The 19,950-nt window shown below is 36.9% G+C and overlaps 2 protein-coding genes across 2 annotated transcripts; both read right to left on the bottom strand.

The window, feature by feature from the left end:
* Window positions 1-1,823: 1,823 nt before the first annotated feature.
* LOC307257204 (natterin-3-like) lies at window positions 1,824-3,494 on the bottom strand (the record flags this gene model as incomplete). The annotated part of the gene is made up of 3 exons (XM_080036361.1): window positions 1,824-2,908; window positions 3,044-3,133; window positions 3,428-3,494. The coding sequence occupies 3 exons, from the start codon at window positions 3,492-3,494 to the stop codon at window positions 1,824-1,826; spliced, it is 1,242 nt and encodes a 413-aa protein (XP_079892487.1).
* Window positions 3,495-18,055: 14,561 nt separating this feature from the next.
* Window positions 18,056-19,950, bottom strand: LOC307264329 (beta-1,3-galactosyl-O-glycosyl-glycoprotein beta-1,6-N-acetylglucosaminyltransferase-like; the record flags this gene model as incomplete). Its single annotated transcript, XM_080045713.1, has 4 exons — window positions 19,467-19,950; window positions 19,234-19,327; window positions 18,679-19,080; window positions 18,056-18,541 (listed from the first exon to the last, which is right to left on the bottom strand). The coding sequence occupies exons 1-4, from the start codon at window positions 19,766-19,768 to the stop codon at window positions 18,056-18,058; spliced, it is 1,284 nt and encodes a 427-aa protein (XP_079901839.1). The 5' UTR covers window positions 19,769-19,950.

The following is a 19,950-nucleotide window of genomic DNA, read 5'->3' as shown; positions in this document are numbered from 1 at the left end:
CGGTCTCTCCCACAAACCAAAATATTTGTAGGGTTCAATTACAACATTGGAAATGTGTGCCAGGACCAGGTTTTCCAAAGAAAGTTGACTCTGTAGTTGGGAGGGCTGTTTCAACTGGAAGGACAATTGCAACAACCAGTGTGTCATGGAAAGTTACAAGTCCTTTACTTTTGACTTTTGGGAAAGGTGCTTAATCCCCTTTCTGGGGTCAAGTTATCACGGAGTTTGGGAGAATGGGGTTGGTAGGCACACTTTTTACTCTTGTGTGAATTGCTCATCACCAAAACATCTTTCAATAGTAATTTCTACATTAAATTGAAGATTAAGGCAATGGCCCGATCAGTTGTCACACAATATGGGGTTGTTTGTCACAATGTTATCTTATTGGGAAAAATCTTAAAAAGAAAGAAAGAAAGCCAAACTAAATTTGAAAGTTTAATTGCAATGTCAAGTTGATAGGCCTACATAACCCGAGTGACAAAATAGTGTATTTTGAAATATATAGGCCTATATATATAAACTATACTATATTGTAAGTGTATGAAGTATGAGTATGTTAAAATTGTGTCCAAATATAACAATGCCCTTGTGTACTTTTTAATAGTTACTTTAAGTATATTATGTTGTGCTTATATGTGCTTTAATGCACTATTCTAAAGTACAGTTAAAGTATGATTTTTATTAGTATATTTAAGTGTTGTATAAATGTATTTTTAAAAAGTATACTTTATTGTTTGCGTCACTTAAATTGCATTTAAGTAGAGTTATCAAAAGTGTGCTATGTTTGATTGTATTTCTTAATGTGCTTAAGTGTAGTTCTAAAAAGTGTGCTATGTTTGAGTGTATTTATTGATTTGATAAAAATCCTTTAGTTTCATATGAATGCTTTTATCATATACATTCCTGAGATGTAACCATTATGCAGACATGGGGGACTCGAGTCACATGACTTGACTCGAGTCAGACTCAAATTTTTTACACAAATTTGAGGACTTGAGACTTGCTTAAACTTAACCGTAGCAATGTGAATGAGAAAGCGCTTTGTTGGTGATTTCTTCCTGTCAAAAGTGGCTGAGAAATAAAACCTAAAATGTGTCTATTATTAGTGTATGTGTGTAGTGCCAAACATAATAGAATTAAACATTCTGGCACATTCTGGGGTGTTAAAAGGTGTGTTAAACACTTCTGAGCTAAAACATTCATTTGTTAAATAAAATTGAATGGAAAACTGTATCATGAGCTTTGGAATAGTAAGTCCACAGTATGATATTATTTCATTAAATAAACAAAAAACAAACATCTAGATGTTGGATGATGCCAGAGTTAAAATCTTTATTTAATTTTCACAAAATATAAGTGTCCAAAGTGTTTACAGAACAGACTTAGGATACAGCATTCTTTTCATTTGATGAATCAAAAAATACTTTGTACAGTTCTTTTAAAACAATGCATTTGCGGCATATTTTTAAGAACAAAATGTATCATAAATCAGACAAGTAACAACATATGAACAAATCATTCTGTATGATTATGTAAGTATGATTATGGAAAGTTAAGTTGTGATGAGATAATGTTTAAATTTCCGGTGGTCGTATAGGAGAAATATACAGATGCAAACTGACAAGGTTTAGTCAATTAAACACCTAAATGTATATTTGGACCTTTGATTTATACTAGTATGAAAGACAGATATTATTGAAGCAGAATAGAGAGAGATCTCTTTCCTGCAGTGTCTCGCCTTAATAAGACACATCACGAAAAACAATTATTAGAATTTCACCCAGATTTGACCTGCATTTGGTCAGGTAACTTTAGATGCCTCATCAATTTTTAATTTTGGGGCAATGAGGAGCATTGGGTATAGGTGTACAGCGCTCAACAACAGTACGGACTTTGTATGTGTCAACACCTTTGTACATACCAGTGATGTACCAAGATCTTGGCTTTCCGCTGCGAAACTTGCGGGTGAGAAGAGCCGTGAAAGGGATATCTGCACTATACCTATATCCAACCATACTGACAGAACACGAGTGGTTTGGTGGGACAGTGACCTGCACAGATGAAGAGTAAGACGTTCTGTTCACCACAGTTGTTCCCCAGGCGAAATCCACTCTTATCTCAAAACCGTACTCAACACCCGACTTGCCGATTACTGGGATTTTGGCGGTCATGGTTGTTTTGACACCAAGCGTGGTGGCAATGCTGGTGTCCCACGTTTTCACCACTTGCTGCATTCTTTTGAACATAACTGTTTTCGTAACTGTTTTGCACGCAAGGTTGGTGGTGGAGGAGTTGCTCAAGGTCTCAGGAGGATATTCTAAGGTTTTCGCCTGCTTAGTGTTGTACCTGACATTTGAGATTTGCTCGCTGGATATAACTGTGTCGTAGGTCAAGACCTGGTATGACTTGTAAGTATACTCTTTACCGTCCTTGAGAAGGAAGAAGGCCTTATGCCTAACATGTACCTTTCCAAGACCATACTTGTTCTTCCCAACATATATATCAGACCCGGAACAGGTTCTGACTGAGTTTTGGGGCACTGAACCATGTGATCCATCTTTCCACACTAGGTTCTCTAAGTTGCCTTCATTAACTAGGATCTCAAACTGGTTACGTTTGAGCTCTTTGTCTCCATAGGGGATGTGGCAGTAGGAACCCTTACCGGGGGTGTAAAAACCAGCGTGACAGCCATATTTGCAGACGTAGTCGTAGCGTTTAACATCACTGTTGTAAATCGCCACAGCTCCACCAGGGAGACTGCCCCCCCATGTCACCCATTTCAGGTTGGTGTCGTCTTGGGTCTGTCTCTTCTGTCTCACAGGAGACTGAAGGAATCCATCTGGTTCGGTCGTCTCATTCAAGGGGATTTCAGGGACCCTGTCCTCTAGAGCTGGGTTCAGTATGGACACTGAACAAAAGAAAAGAACAGAAGAATTGAGTTGGTGGCAGCTGGATGTTAACTTCTGCTCTAAAAGACTCTGCACATAAGACACAACACAAATACAAGCACAGAAGAGGCTATGAGTCATGTCTTCCTTCTCACCATTAGACTGAGGGAATCCATCTCGTTCGGTCGTCTCATTCAAGGGGATTTCAGGAACCATGTCCTCTGGAGCTGGGTCCTCCATGGAGTCTGAACAAAAGAAAAGCACAGAAGCAATGAGTTGGTGTCAGCTGGATGTTAACTTCTGCTCTAAAGGCCTTTGCACATCAGACACAACATGAATAAACAGCACAAAAATGTGAATAATTAAGAGGGGTAATAATGTTGTCTTACTTTTACATAAAGACATTTCCACCATAAATTAATACAGAAAAGACACAAATTGGTGCATAAAACCTCAACAGAATGCAGGAAATGAAGTGGTTAACACTCAAATGTGTTATGGGGAGCATTAGTTTAGACGTATAGCAAATAAATACTCACCCCCATCATCAGCTGTGGTCAGAGCCGCCATGGCGACCACAAAGAGAGACACAGCCAGTATCTTCATGTTGGAGATGCTGAAAACCTTTCACTAGGAGAGACAGAAGTGTTAAGTTCTTTTTAATTATTTATTTTCATACATTTTTTTATTAGGCAATAATTCAGTCCATACAGCAAAACTCTGTTTTTTTCCAAGTACTGGTCAATTTTAAGAATATCACAATTATAAACCTTGTTTGTTTGTATCTGTTTATATTCTTCCTATACAACCATCGTTATTGGACATAAACTAAACTTAATTTTTTGTAATACAAAACTTTGGACACTAATATGTTGAAAGAATTAAACAAAGATTTTAACTCTACATTTTTGGTTTATAAAGAGATTCAATTGTACGCATAATTAGTTAGATATTGCCAAAATTGATTAAAAAAGGTCTGAACAAATTGTAATACAAAATATAATGCGAGGTTGCATGATGATATCATATCTATAAATATATTCCCCTATTCCCCTGCAGTGTCTTAAAAAGAGGATGATCAAAGAGTAGCAAACCTGCAGCCGAAGGATCTTCTCTCTGTCCTATGAAGCCAAAAAGCTTCAGAATGTGTGTGGAGACAAAGATCAGCTCTTATATAGTTTAACAGGAGCAGGAACTGATGCCACGCACACACTGACAAAGCACAAACACACACATCCTACTGACAATACATACATCCGTGATTCTTGAGAAGTGGGACAACACAGGGTGCAATGTTGAAAAAATACAAACCCTATGTTTGGCAGATTAAATTACATGTATGTATCCAACATATACTAAGCTACTGAGCTATGCTTTGACACAAGCTCCCAGCTTTTGTCCTTTTTAGCAAGATGGGCTTTTTACCTTGCCATTCCTTATCAAAATGGGCTTTTTAGCTTGCCATTCCTTATCAAAATGGGCTTTTTAGCTTGCCTTTACATTTGGTCTTTCTGTTGATGTTAGGTGCTAGTACGAACTGCTTCAGGAAAATAAAATAATCGAACCATTTCAAATAACTTATCCAGAAATTGTAAGTCGTGTTGACATATCATGGTTGTGACGCAGGACTTTCAAGATTTGGAATGTAAAATATTCTAAAACTACAACACTTATCAGAGCCTGTCTGACTCTAATGTACTTTGCAGAGGTAGAATGTGACTTCATAGTGACAGCTGCCCCTTATTTACCTGTTTTTATTACATTTTAATGGATTGTCTGACGGTGGTGACACAAAGTGTCCCACCAGTTAGAAACCTTATAAAACATGTATATATTGTAGAAAAGCAGTTTGTATTGATATGAGAGATTATATAGTATTGCTTCTGATGAAAAAAGCTATTTTTAATCATTAAAGTAAATTTTTAATAGGTTTTATTGCATATGAATGATTGAATCCTTCTCTGTGGACACACTGAGCAGCTGTTGCCACACCAAGGACAAAAAGAACTGGGTTTATTATGATAGTTGGAGAAGCTCATACTGAACAAAATTCAAAGTAAATATTGAGGTTTTTGATCATGAGTCAATAAACAGGTTAATCAGCAGAGCCAATGGGGTAACCTTTTTATTTATACAGGTACATCCCATTGAGTCGGGAGACTCTTTTTCAAGGGAGACCTGTTCCCATTCCCACGTTACCATTCACACACACATTCATACACCGATAGCAGCAGGCTAACTATCGGGAGCAATTTAGGGTTCAGTGTCTTGATCAGGGACACTTCGACATGTGGCGGGGGGACGGGAGATTCTCATTGATAGTGTAACTACGTCAGACCCACAGTGAGCTAGCATAATTCTAATTCTATAGACATAATTCTTAGGTATTTATCTAGTGATGGTGTTTGCACAACAACACCCTGATCCAATCAACTTTGTCCAAGGCTTATCGGACAGCAGCCCGATACAAACACATCATTCTGAAACGGTCTAATTATTCCTCTGATGATCATAAATGACATGTAACAGCAAACGAGACCATCACTTCCAATAATGCTATTTTTATAATAGTTTTTCTTAATGCCTTTGTCGTGGGTCCGTTACCCCTGGAACTATAGCTGGATTTATAGCCTGAAGCTGTAACTTTCATCGACCTTGTTTTAAATGCAGAAAGACAATAGCTGTGTCTCAATTAAGGGGCTGCATCCTTCTAAGGACGCGGTCGACGCGGTCTATGAAGGCCATAGCCCGTTAAGGCTGAACCGAAGGCCGACCGAGCGTTGTTAAATGAGACGGTCTCCGCAGGTCTCCGTATACGAGCATTTCCGGTTTACGTAACAAGCCGTTACCTTGCGTGACGACTCGCCGCTCCTGTGCTGCCTAGCAACCCTGATTGCAGCCAACGGAGACAGCCTCATCAACGGAGGAAAAAAAGAAAGGAAAAAAAGTGCAAGAAGAAAGAAGCACAAGAAAAACAAAAGAAAAGACAAGAAAGGAAGCAAGGAAGATAAAACTTAAGAAGATGGAGCAACACGTTGCTGTTTTGTTATTTTTATTTTATTTTATGCCATCTCTGAAAAAAACGCAATGAATCTTGGGATATGCTGGGCCGCGAAGGATCCATCTGTTGGACCCTTCAACACCGTGAAACGAAGGCTGCATTTCTCGGCCGCATATGAAGGAGCCTTCGAAATGGGACAAGCCTTGACGCGCCGCTATGACGCAATCTGTCTTCAAATGCAGCCTTCGGAGGCTGCGGCCCCTTAATTGAGACACAGCTATGGTCTTGACTTTCAATGCCCTGTAATCTTATTTCTTAGTGCACCCCTATGCTGCCTCGTGTGGCTGTGTTTGGTTCCAATCCTCCTCAACAATGAACAGTTCATTCTCACTGCAGAATAAGATTGGGTTAAAAGTACTTGTGTCATAACACATTAACTTTGCTCTCTGAAACCCAAATGGGATTTTTTTCAGGCCCAATGCATTAGAGACAATCCAGCTTCTTTGTGTCTATAGTTTTACCCTTTGTACTGTACAGCACTCGACTTGACTTGGTACAATTTGTAATCAGGGCAGTGTTTCCCCCAGAAAATGTCTTAGTCAAGGTGGTCACTGCCCAGGGTCATGGGAGGCGCGCAGACGAAAATTTGGGCGGTATTTTGCTCAAAGATGCCAATGCACAGTAAAGAAATAAACAACTGCTTATTTGAATACAAAAATACAACAGACACTGACCTTACAGTTGTGCAATTTTGTTTGCTATGTGCAGGTACAAATTTTGTGCAAACATGCAGACAGTACAAAGCACAATTAAAGAAAACTTCTACTGTTTTGGTGCAATACCATGCAGACACAATAAATACATATAATGGACCATACACTCAACATGTGTATGCACATCAAAGTGCAAATTCAACTTTTTAAAGTTCCTTTTTGGATGGGGGGCTGTTGTGCGATTATTGTGGACAATAGGCCTACTGTGATGCGATAGCCTATAATTCATTAATGGTTATTTTGAGCCTATTTGCTTGATTTCTTTTTAAATACAGAGGTTATTGGTCGTTTTGGAAAATGTATTTCCCAATTTAAAACATAAAAATAAAGCAGCATTGAAAATTCAGAAAATAAATCTTCTTGGCCTAAACTAGCATACTGTTTGTTTTGTTTTCATATGGCTCATTATTGTCCGTACATTACATGTGTTTTATGCTGTTTGCTTTTATTTGTTCAGCACTTTGTAAGTGTGTTTAACAGCTTGTAACAGTGTGTATTATTAAGCTCAGTTGGGCAAACACCCTCACCAGATAAATACCAGTTACATTAGACAATCAGGCCTTTCGTCATAACTCAAACATGGGACATTGTGTAAACAATTGAACAGTTTCAAGTACGTCTGGAGTCTTGCACCTGAATATTGACATTGACTGTATTGTTGTCTGAACTGAATAGAGACCTCCGTGTTTATCAGAAGTGTTTGTTTATAAGAGATCAAACATAGAGCTATTCATTTCTCATAGATATCATCATGGAACTTTGCCACTTGATTAGTGACATTAAATAAATAAAAACTAAATAACATATAATAAATAACATTTAAGGTGAATTTTTTACTCGTGAAACTTTGCCAGTTGATTACTTACTATTTTTTTTTATGTGTGATTTAGCATCTCTTTAAAAACTTTCTTGTGTTTCGGGAAATTTACAGTATTGTTAATGCGGTGCCCTCTGTCTGAACTGAATAGAGACTGTGAGTATTTGTCATAAGTGTTTGTTTATAAGAGGTCAAACATGGAGCCATTAATTTCTCATAGATATCACTGATGACAGGATTAATGATTTCATAGACATTAATCCAAAATCAATGTTTCTAACAGCAGTGGAAGAGAGTGAAATTATAGAGATTGTCCATAAATGCAAAAATAAAACTTCTACTGACTATAGTGACATTGATATGAGAATAGTCAAAGAGGTAATTCACGGAATTTCAAAACCATTAACGCACACCTGTAATTTATCATTTAAAACTGGTAAGTTCCCAAGAAAAATGAAAATTGCAAAAGTCATACCGCTGTACAAAACTGGAGACAAACACCACTTCACAAACTACAGGCCTATTTCACTGCTTCCTCAATTCTCAAAAATCTTAGAAAAAGTATTTGCTGCTAGACTTAACAAATTCATCAATAAACACAATATACTAACTGATAGCCAATACGGCTTCAGACCCAACCGATCCACTTCATTAGCAGTCATTGAGCTAATTAAAAAGATAACAAATTCCCTGGACCAAAAGAAATATGCAGCTGGTGTCTTTATTGATCTCAAAAAAGCATTTGATACCATAAATCATGATATACTAATTAATAAATTAGAACGGTATGGTATCAGGGGGGTTGTATTAAACTGGCTGAGGAGCTATCTACAGAACAGGCAACAGTTTGTGAAGATGGGTGAATACGTGTCAGCTTGTTTGGACATTGCTTGTGGGGTCCCCCAGGGGTCAGTGTTAGGGCCAATTCTTTTTATTCTCTACATAAATGACATATGTAAAACATCAAATATTTTACAATTTGTGTTATTTGCAGATGACACAATATTTTTTGTACGGGAAAGGACTTGCAGCAGCTTGTGGAGTTAATTACAACTGAAATGAGCAAATTAAAAAAGTGGTTTGACAATAATAAATTGTCATTGAATCTAAGTAAAACAAAAATCATGTGGTTTGGAAATTGTAATTTAAATAATGACGTAAATGTTAAGATTGACGGTGTTAATATTGAAAGAGTGTATGTTACTAAATTCCTTGGTGTGACAATAGATCATAAGCTCAGCTGGAAACCTCACATTAAACATGTTAAATCTAAATTGTCACGAAGCATCTTAGTCCTGTGTAAAGCAAAGCATATATTGGATCAAAAATCATTGCATATTCGTTACTGCTCAATGATCTTACCTTATTTAAATTACTGTGTGGAGGTCTGGGGGACCACTTACAAAAGCTCACTGCTACCTTTAGTCACAATACAAAAACGAGCCATAAGATTAATCAATGAAGCTGGATATTATGATCACACCAACCTCCTCTTTTTACATTCCCGTATCATAAAGTTCAATGACCTGGTTGAATATCAAGTTGCACAAATCATGTTCAAAGCTAGAAATAAACTGCTACCAGGTTACATACAAAAACTTTTTTTTGATCGAGAGGGGGGTTACAATTTGAGGCAACAGTTAAACTTTAAGACACTGGCTGTACGCATGACTTTAAAATGTCATTGCATCTCAATTGGGGGTGTGAAACTGTGGAATGGGATGAGCATGGAGCTAAAGCAATGTCCAAACATGATCCAGTTCAAAATAAGATTCAAAGCAATGATTTTCAAAAGGTACAGGGATGAGGGTGTGAAGTAAGAAGGAAATTATAATTATATGGATATATTTACTGATTGTATTGATATGTATATAGATATGGATATATTGTTTATAAATATAGATGCATGATATGAATAAATATATAAGATATAAAACATTCATAGTATATTAAGTAGTATGTATGTATGTATAGTTAGTAAATGACAAATATAATATAGTATCGCCAATTGTACAGAGAATATATGGATTAAGAGAAGCGAATATAATGAATATTTTATATTTAAAAAAAAAATATTTAATAAATATTTTTATTTTATTTTTAATTTTTTTTACTATGGAAAAGGGGTAGGATTAAATAAGTGTATACTTCTTCCTGCTCCTTTTCAGGCATATCTCAGCAATACAGATAATTTGTTTTCTTTTTCTTTGTGAAAACATAATTTGTTTATTGTATTTCCATGCTTTTCATTTTGTTTTGTATGTTTGATATGTCTGAAATAAATTGAATCAAATCAAATCAAATCAGGGGCAAGAAGTGGAAGGTTTTAGACTGGCCAAGTCAATCTCCAGACTTAAACGCTATAGAGCATGCATTTTACCTGCTAAAGAGGAGACTTAAGAGAGTAACCCCCTAACACAAACAGCAACTGAATGAGGCTGCGGTGAAAGCCTGTAAAAGCATCACAAAAGAAGAATGCAAAAGTTTGGTGATGTCAATGGGTCACAGGCTTGATGCGGTTATTGCAAGCAAAGGTTTTGCGACAAAATAGTAAGTTTTATTCACTTTAATTTATTTAAAGTCTATCTGTTCCAATATTTCTGCTCGCCTAAAAATGTGGTGTTCCTTTACAAATAATTATATCTTCTCAGTTGTGTATCGGATCCAGATGTGGATACCTGGAAATGAAAGCTGAAATGTTGAGCTATTGTCTCATATTCATCTTTTGGTGTCAAACCCAAATGTTTCCAGTCTACAGCAAAAATAAGGGAATTGGCCTCACTGTTCCGATACTTATGGAGGGGACTGTAGGTCTATCTTATTACGAAGGCAAGGCTCCTTTCAATATTTATTTGCTTCATTTTTTTTTATTATTATTTTCAACTCAGGTTTTCAAGGTCATGAATTAATCTCAGCTATGTGCCCGTGTGTGGTTATGTTAGCTGTCAGTCAGCACAAATATTTGATGTATAATATTCAAAATATTTATTCACGAAAGTTGTAGGTGATAGACATGTTACACAGTTTTACAATCCAGTATTTTGGTATTTCTAGGTGAAGTGTATGAGTGTGGACAGTTAAACAAATGTTTCATTGCATATTAACAATATTGTACAAAATCTCTGCATGAGCTTTAATATGCAGGGCACTAATATAACTAACAAATAAAAGAAAATCACTAATCTCAAAACACTGATCAATATACTAACTCATAATAGTAAAAAAAAATTACAAATTATGATTAGAGAAATAGGAATCTAATATGATGACACAAAATTCTGGTGCTATTAAAAAACAATTATCATAACTGGCATTTCATTAGGATTCCCATGTAGGAAGAAATACACCAAGATCAACTGTGAAGGCCCCTTCACTTTTTGTACACTTGATTGTGTTGTACTCATACTTATTTAAGATGGATACAATTGCCTTGTTTGCCTATAAATCAACTTTCAATAAGCAATAGAATAGAATAGATTTATTTTTCAAAAACATTTGCTAAATTCTAAAAATGAAGATATACAGAAAAGTCTTATTTACATATTAATACCCTCATTTAGAAACTTTGTAGAAGCTTTATGGAAACATTTCACCTTGGTCTCTCCTTGGGTAAGTCTCTATGCACTTTACACAACTGAATGACACAACATTCTGGCCCTGTTATGAAAGTGGTTGAATATTGTAATTCTAAGAATATATCTGTTATTCAACACAGGACAGTTTCTAATTGGCAATTCCAACAACAAATAACACATGAATTTATCAGAGAAATGGACACAATAACAGTATCTGGATTAGCTGGAATTTACTAAATGAACACACATCAGGTAACAAAGATACATCATTACGTCATTTTACATGAACCTTAAAGGCCTACTTCACCGGTTTGAATATGAAGGTGTATTGAATTCTGAGATCCTATGACATCACAGTAATATTTACAAAGTAAGTTTTTTTTAACCCTATATTTCTCTTTCTGTGATGTCACGAGAAAGAGAAATGTAGGGTTAAAATAAACACTCTTTCTGCCTTTTCTCAGGCTGGGATGGACCGATTTAAATTTTTTTCGCACATTTATACTACATAGGATCTCAGAATTCAATACACCTTCATATTCAAACCGGTGAAGTAGGCCTTTAAATCAATAAAAACAGCTCAAAGAGGTAACCTGTTTCGATTGACACATTGCAAACAATGAAACCTTAATGTGTATGATAAATTAATACATACTGTATAGTGAAATTAAAACATTGGAAAGTATGTTTGTTTTTAAAGTAGCTTCTAACTTAATTTCCAAATTGTTCTTGACATATAGTGAGGCAAGGACTTTGACATTCATTTGATCAGATATCTTAAATGGTTCTTAATGGTGTCAATAGACACTGTTGAACATGCTCATGTACAGTTTAATCGTATATCAGTTGTCAGAGACTAACATCGAGTCTCCTGACTGCATCACCTCCATGGTCTAGCGATATAATTATAGGCAAAGCAGACCAATCATGTTCCATCTGCTAACATCATTATGATCGAAATTTAGAGGATGATGCATTTCTCTTTGTATAGCTTTTGTAATTCCATTACATGTTCTTCATGCTTTTTTTTCAGCTCCTTTGTGTGTTGTTTGTCCTTTTCCCTCGAGTGCTCCAGTTCCGCCAGTTCCTTTGTATCTTGTTCGTGCTTCTTCTTCATCTTCTCAATTTCTTCTTTAAATTTTTTTTTCATTTTGCTCGGAGAGACTTTGTAAGTTATGTATTTCCTCCATGTGCTTCTCTATCAACGCTTCGAAGTCCTTGTTGTATGTATTTGCGAAGTCATTGAATTCTTCGGCTTTTTCTCTGGCCTCCTCTTCGTAGTCCATCTTCATTTCATCCATTTTCTTCTTATAGTTTGAGACAATTACAAGATGCCTGACTGCTTCTCCTTGCACTATGCAGCAGCATTCCGGAGTATAGGCCAGCCTGAAGCATAATGTGTGCGGTGCTTAGTTGTTACACCAACAACTAGCAGTGGGTTGGCAAAGAGGAAGGTGTGGTACTTCATATCAGGCAGTTTGTTCATTGCGGAAAGTACCAACTTGAGGGCGCTGATTGTAATACTGTATTTACAGTGCAGAGACTTTCATTGTGCTGAAGGGAAGATGTTTGATCCTGAACTACTGTACATTAAACAGCACTTGATTGTGTTCCCTATTGGATTTTGTTTTCTTTGACTTCACTTTGGAAGAATTACTATCTTGCTGTATCATGTATCAATGTATTAATATGCTGTCAGTTGCCATGTCTACCTTTTTTAACCAATGATAATGAGTGTGGATTCTCTGAAGGCTCATGACTCTTTCATCTAATAACCAAATAAATTCAAACAAAGACTGTATTATATCCTGTCTGTTCACAAATCTGTGATCCCTGGCCTCCACATGCAAAGCAGCATCATACTGCACAAGCTTGTTTGGCTTGTAATAGCGAGTTTATACACTATAAGTCACATCTCACTCAACACCTCATTGTAAAAAAAGCTGGAAGTGGGCTGTTCTATAAACACAGCACATCACTGTGAACATATGTGTAACATCATATCATAGTAAGGCAGCCAAGAAGCTGCAAGAAGTCCTGCATGCCTTTAGTTGATACAGTTTGAGATTGCTCTGATCTGTGTGTGTGTGTGTGTGTGTGTGTGTGTGTGTGTGTGTGTGTGTGTGTGTGTGACATATTATTGGGGAGTGAGGAAGAAATTATGTATGTTGAGTAATGGTTAGGAAGGTACTGTATGGAGCAGGCCTACTGTTCATGTTGGGGAATATCCACTTTTATTTGCTTTTTCTTATATTTGTATACATCTGTTTGTGGCTTGCAATGTTTTCATTTGCTGTTAAATAAAAGTTTTACTTCATTAAAGATATGTTCCTCCTCAACAATATTTTCAAAAAGTATGCTATTTCATACACCACAACGCACATGTTTCACATGGGATACTTGTAATCAAAAGAACAACGCCAACACAGTTGTTTTGACCCAGATAAGTTTATAAAAAATAAAAACTCACTCATGGTCACCTAATAATGTCAAATTTAATACCAATGAATCCTGTATGTACAGGACAGTCTGTTGCGTACATATTGAGCTGAATGTTGTAGATACTTTGAGCTCCCTCATCGCCTGCCTTTCTGCAATGAATAATTGAATGAATAACAACTTTCTTAAAGTAAATGAGGATAAAACAACACAGTCTTCCCAAAGATATACTGTAAGAGAGGCAGGCTCTGTTTGCATTTTTAAACGCCACTTGAAAACCGTGCCTTTCACAGCAGCACCATGTCAAATGTGCATGCTGAACATGCAGTCAGAAATGCTGTTTTTAAATGACTATTTTTTTCACTGATTTATTATTTTATGGATCTTTCTTTTATTGACTGCAGCAGCAACCGAATAGTGCAAATAATAATATCAAAAGCATCAGCATGGATGCAAAATATAATAATAACCAAGTTAACATTTAAAAAGCAAGTGACAGTAAGACACTTAGTAGACAGACAGTTAAACATTTTTGATTGTCCAGTCTGACTGCTGCAGGAAGAAAAGATCTGCGGTATGTCTTTTTCTCACACCGCGGATGTGTCAGTCTGTCACTGAAGGTCATACTCAGTGATGAAACTAACTCATGAAGGGGTTGGGATGTGCTGTCCAACATGGAGGTTGCTTGGCTATGGCCCCCCTGTCTCCCCCAGGACAGCGCTGGCTTTTTTAATAAGCTTGTTTTTAAGCAAAGTATATTTTTTAATTGCCGAGATGCTGCTACTCCAGCACACTACACCAAAGAATATGGCCGATGCTACAACAGAGTCATAAAAAGTCCTCAAGACCTGAGTCTATTAAGCAGATAAAGTCTGCTCTGGCCTTTTTTTTATATAAAGCGCTAATCATCCCACTAGAGTCAATTGTATTACTAATGTGAAAGCCCAGGTACCTGTATGAATCCACATATGCTTTTCTATTTAGTTGGTATCTTAAAAAATGCCGTGTGTTCTTTGCAGCGCTAAGCACTTCCTATTTCTCCCCCATTTTGTTTTATTTTTACTGTTATTGTCATGTCTATATTCATTTTATGTCTATTTACATGTGAAGCTTTGAGCTGCATTTCTTGTATGAAAGGCAGTGGTGGACAGAGTATTCAAACCCTGTTCTTAACTCAAAGTTTAGATAATCCTGGTCAAATATTACTCAACTAGAAGGCCCAATCAAAATTTTGGTCAGGGTCAAAGAACCAGTATTTTCTTTTGAAAAAAACTTAAGTATTCAAAAGTGCAAAGTGTAATTTTTTTCTAGATATAAGAAAATGATTAACATAGGGTTCCACAAGATAAGGGGATCATCATCATCATCAAGTTTTATTATTAGACTCAAGGTCCATTTAAAGGTGCAGTGTGTAATATGACATCATCAAGAAAGTTCTACAAAGTTCTAGAATGCAACGCTCCCTGGGTAACCCCAACCCTTTAGAATAATAACAGAAGCTACAGTGGCCTTCAAGGACAAGAACAATTCTAAATTTTAAACAATGCTCCTGATGACATTCCAACTATGACACTTTCAAGATGGCGGCACTAGGTCTTGGTCCAAAATATGCAGAAATATGGACATATATGAGACCCTTTCTAAGGGGGAAAAAAAATTCAAATTTTTTTTTTCAGCTATTATGCACTAAATTAAATGTACTTATGGATATTATAATTACTTTCTACAAAATCTGCCAGGAAATAAAACCCAAAATTCTACACACTGCAGGTTTAAAAGACATACAATACAAAAAATAGACAACACACATCATTTAGAATAAAAACATTCCGACCACTTATAAAAGGCACCTATACGAATGTCTCCAAAGGTATGACTGGTAGCGTACTGCACTATAACTTAATTTTGTAAATAGCTTCTGGTGATTGACTCTATCAAATGCCTCTACACATTTCTGCTATTTCTTTTTATATAAATACAAAAAAAATAAGTGCCATGCTTCGGTTTTAAACCAAACTGATTGTCTCTCTCTGGTATTAATATAATCACCCAATCGAAAAGAATACTCTCCAGAACTTTGGAAATCACACTTGCCAGTGCAATGGGCCTATAATTGTCCATGCTCCCAATATTGCCTACTTTGTTCTTAATGACAGGCACAAGAGTTACGGCCAACATAGAGTCTGGCAACAGTCCATGTGTCATAAAGCCAGTGAAACATATGGCAAGTAGGGCGGCCACTTTTTTTTTTTTTTTTTTTTTTTTTTTTTTTCTCAAGGTTTATTTATTGGTATTTTTGACGTTTTACAGAATGCAATGCAGATACAATTAGATTCATACAATTATAACCCTCCCCCCCCACCCCCACCCCAACTTGCTCCAACAGAGCCCCACCCCTTTAACAGTAACACTGTACCATTCTATAACAATAGCATTCAGGGATCACATTTGAAATGCACATAAGTAAAAAGACAAAATCAAAACAAAACCAGAAATATGCAAACGGTTAAATAACAGTCTAAGGGGAAAATACAAAAAATAAATACAGATTGAAATTAAAATCACACCTCAGTAAATCAGCTACAATAGAGAAGGAAATGTGGTCAGCAGCACTAAACTCCCATACTAGCATAATCTATCCTCTCCACATAGGTCAAAAAAGGTTTCCATATAGCATAAAATTTCTGAGCACACCCTCTAGTGGAGTAACGAATCTTCTCTAACACTAAGTGATGCATCATATCTTTAATCCACATTTTAAAGGTTGGGGAGAACTTCTCTTTCCACTTGAGGAGTATAAGTCGTCTGGCCAAGAGAGATGCAAAAGCTATAACTTTTCTTGCTTGGGACGTAAGATGTATATCCTGTGGAGTAACTCCAAATACTGCGATGATAGCAGAGGGTTCTATATGTACTTCTAAAACATCTGAGAGGGTTTTAAATATCAATTGCCAAAAATTATTAAGTTTCGGACAGGACCAGAACATGTGTGAAAGCGTAGCCGGCACTTGCTTGCATCGGTCACATATGGGATCGATAGGTGTGAACTTTGCCAGCTTTACTTTTGACCAGTGAAGGCGATGTAAGACCTTGAACTGGATGACTGTGTGACGTAAACAAATAGAAGAAGAATGTATCCTATCTATGGCCTTCTTCCAAACTTCATCAGAAAGCACTGTCCCCAAATCTCCCTCCCACCGATTCCTTACTGATGTCAAGGGTTCCAGATTTTGTGAGTTTAATAAAGAGTAAACTGTCCCAATGGTCCCTTTGGAACATGGGTCAAGTTTCAGAATGGATTCTAAAAGAGAGTTGGGTGGTTGTGATGGAAAAAGAGAGTATGATGCCGATATGAAGCTACGGAGCTGTAAAAATCTAAAAAAATGTGAGCGGGGAATATTATATTTTAGCATTAACTGACCAAAGGATATGAAAGTATTATCTACAAAAAGATCCTCTATTGTATTTACTCCTCTTCTCTCCCATTCATGGAAAGCTCCGTCTATAACTGATGGCACAAAAAGGTGATTTCTCGCAATAGGGGCACAAATCGAGAAGTGTTTGAGAGAAAAGAATCTCCTAAACTGTTTCCAGATCTTTAAAGAGTGTTTCACAATTGGGTTTGAGGAAAATCTGGATATAGGATCTGGTAGGGGGAGTCTTGAACAGAGCAGGGAGTACAAGGAAGTTGAACAAGATAAGTTCTCCAATTGTAACCACGCAGGGGCATTATCATTAGATGGGGATAGCTTCCAATATAACAATGTCCTAATGTTGGCAGCCCAATAATAAAACTGAAAATTAGGAAGAGATAATCCCCCTTGCTGACGATGCCGTTGTAACATGCTTTTCCTTATTCGAGGGTTTTTCTTGTTCCAAATAAATGCAGATATCAATTTGTCAATTGACAAAAAATATGATTTAGATATAAATATAGGAATACACTGAAATGCATACAAAAATTTGGGTAGCACATTCATTTTGATTGTATTAATCCTGCCTCCCAATGACAAAGGTAGTAGAATAGGGCGGCCACTTTTGAGCTTGTATTATAATGTTATAAAATGCCATCTTAATAACCTTTCATGAATGTCATGACAACTTTAAAAAAATATATATATCTGGAGAGGAAATAACGTTTATACACATCAATGTGCATTCTCAGGTTGGACTGAGAGTTCTTGAAAGCAGAGATGTCGTTTGTTCGCGTTCAACATAGCAACCTAGTCTATGCATTTGAAACGTAAACTGTAATTTCACATTTCCGACCTATGGAACATTAACTAGAGATATGACCATGGGTGTATTTGTAATATGTCAACAAAGAATGATCTTTCATTCATTAATTTCAGTGAATAGCGTAATATGATATATCGCTATTCACTTGATAACCAGCTGAGTGCGGGTATTGGTACTCCTACGGGTGTGGCCAATTGCATTTAACAAAATAAAAAAAATCACCAGGTGACAGTAAGCCTTAGCCTGAAAGTAACAAGTACTCACAAGCTCCCTGGAAATGTACTGGAGTCAAAACTAAGAACAACCTAAATTCTATGAAAAATCTAATGCAAATCAGCCAGTGCCTTTTGTCTCAGGTACTTCTCCAAGCAGTAGATAGCGACGGGATCTGTGTATATGTCAAACTTATTTGCAAAGAGGTGATGCTGTGCAAGCATCCACTGCAAGTCTCCAACCCCATACACACATATTGCCCTGACATGGTTGCCTTCGCATTTTGGGTACACCGCCTCCAGTGAACCCCGTGACCCCTCATGCCAATGCCACTTCACCAGCCGTGCAATTGCATTAATGTCTGACATGTCGTGCTTGGCGCCGAGCCAATTTGAGCCAGGAACACCAGGGAGCCGTTGAATGGTTGCCCAGAGAAACTCATCAGGACTATAGGTGTCTTTGGACCATTCGATCAGTGTCAGTATTCTGTGGTCCTCCAAAACGCTGCGGACGTAGCCTCGGTTAACCACAATGTAGGCACCTCCTGACAAAATCGGCAGGTTAAAAGGAGGTGGCGTCTTTTGTTTTCCCGTTACCTAAGACAGTTGAGATATGGAATTAGTGATTAATGTTGACCACGGTCAATCTGAATAGAAGGTTTTGCCATGTCAAACTAACTGTACAAATAATAAATATCACCATTTAATACATAATACCTATCTCTTAACCTTACCTTAAGATTCCCATTAACCACCTCGAAAGAATTTGTAAACCTATAATTATGTTCAGGCATTCTTTTAGACTCCATGCTGTTGCCGCCCCTCAGGTAACGCAACGCCCTTACAATCTCCAAGTTGGTTTTAAGAGGAAAATCCTGGCCACAAAGGTTGATGAAGTATTTCCATTTTGTGCTGGCATTGTAGAGATCAGCCATACAGTTAAGGTCAGCCTGAACACGTGACCAGGCAGCATAGACCACTGTCACACGTTTGCTGACTAAGAAGACATTTGGGAAACAGGAAGTAATGGCTTCAATGGCAGAGATGACTGAGCCCTCTGATTTATTGTCCACATGGATGCAATAAATATTTTGGGGTGCATAGATGGCTCGTAGCAGTCGTTCAAAGTTCTGCACCTATAAAATATGAAAAGAAAAAATGTAATACCGTTTGTATAAGATATTTATATCATACCAGAATATTGATACTGCATATAGGAAATATTAAGTTAATTGTTTAGACCTAGTATGTTTTTTAAAAGGTAATTTAATTAATTCTAATTTTCATACCTTTTGATGCACAACTATAGAGTATGCAAGAGGGAAGTCCTCTTCTTCTTGGCTTAACGGGAAAGTTAAGTACTTCCTGCTTAACTTGAAGTTCCTGTAAATACACAACATTTAGAAAATACCACAGGGAATGTATGCTGCTTAATTTTTGTTTTCCTCAGAATGATTCAATTAGGTTCATTTAAAAACAATGGCTTATAGTTGTACAATTACTATAGTTTAAAGCAACACACCTGCAGTCTTGGGTTGCATTAATATAATATTCGTCTGGGATCTGAATACTTTTTCGGAAGTCTTTAGTGATAGTCAGTATTTTGGTCTGCTCCAGTGTCTCCTCGTCTCCCTGCTGGATTGCTGTGCAGTTGCACACTGACTCCGGGCTACCATCATCACCTGTATACTCCAACCACCTGTACCTGAGAATGTATGTGGGATTGAAGTCTATTGTGGGCCCACTTAGCAGGAAAAGTGTCCATAGTGATCCAAGTACCACACTGAGCTTCAGTGCCAGGAGCAGTGGGCTTCTTGGCCTCATGATTTGATAGGAGCACCTCAACTAAAATGCTCTTACAGTGGGAGTTCTTTCAAAGAGTCACTCAATTATTGTTTCTCTCTAGGAAACATTAAGTGTCAGAAATAGATATAGCCAACTTGGTATACACTACTGAGCTGTTTATTAATTAGTTCTGATGACGTCTGATGGCCCAGTAACTTCAA

The sequence above is a fragment of the Ammodytes marinus genome (assembly GCF_949987685.1).
Source record: "Ammodytes marinus genome assembly, chromosome: 2".
In the NCBI taxonomy this organism is placed as follows: Eukaryota; Metazoa; Chordata; class Actinopteri; order Uranoscopiformes; family Ammodytidae; genus Ammodytes; species Ammodytes marinus.
This window is presented reverse-complemented; position numbering and strand designations above follow the sequence as displayed.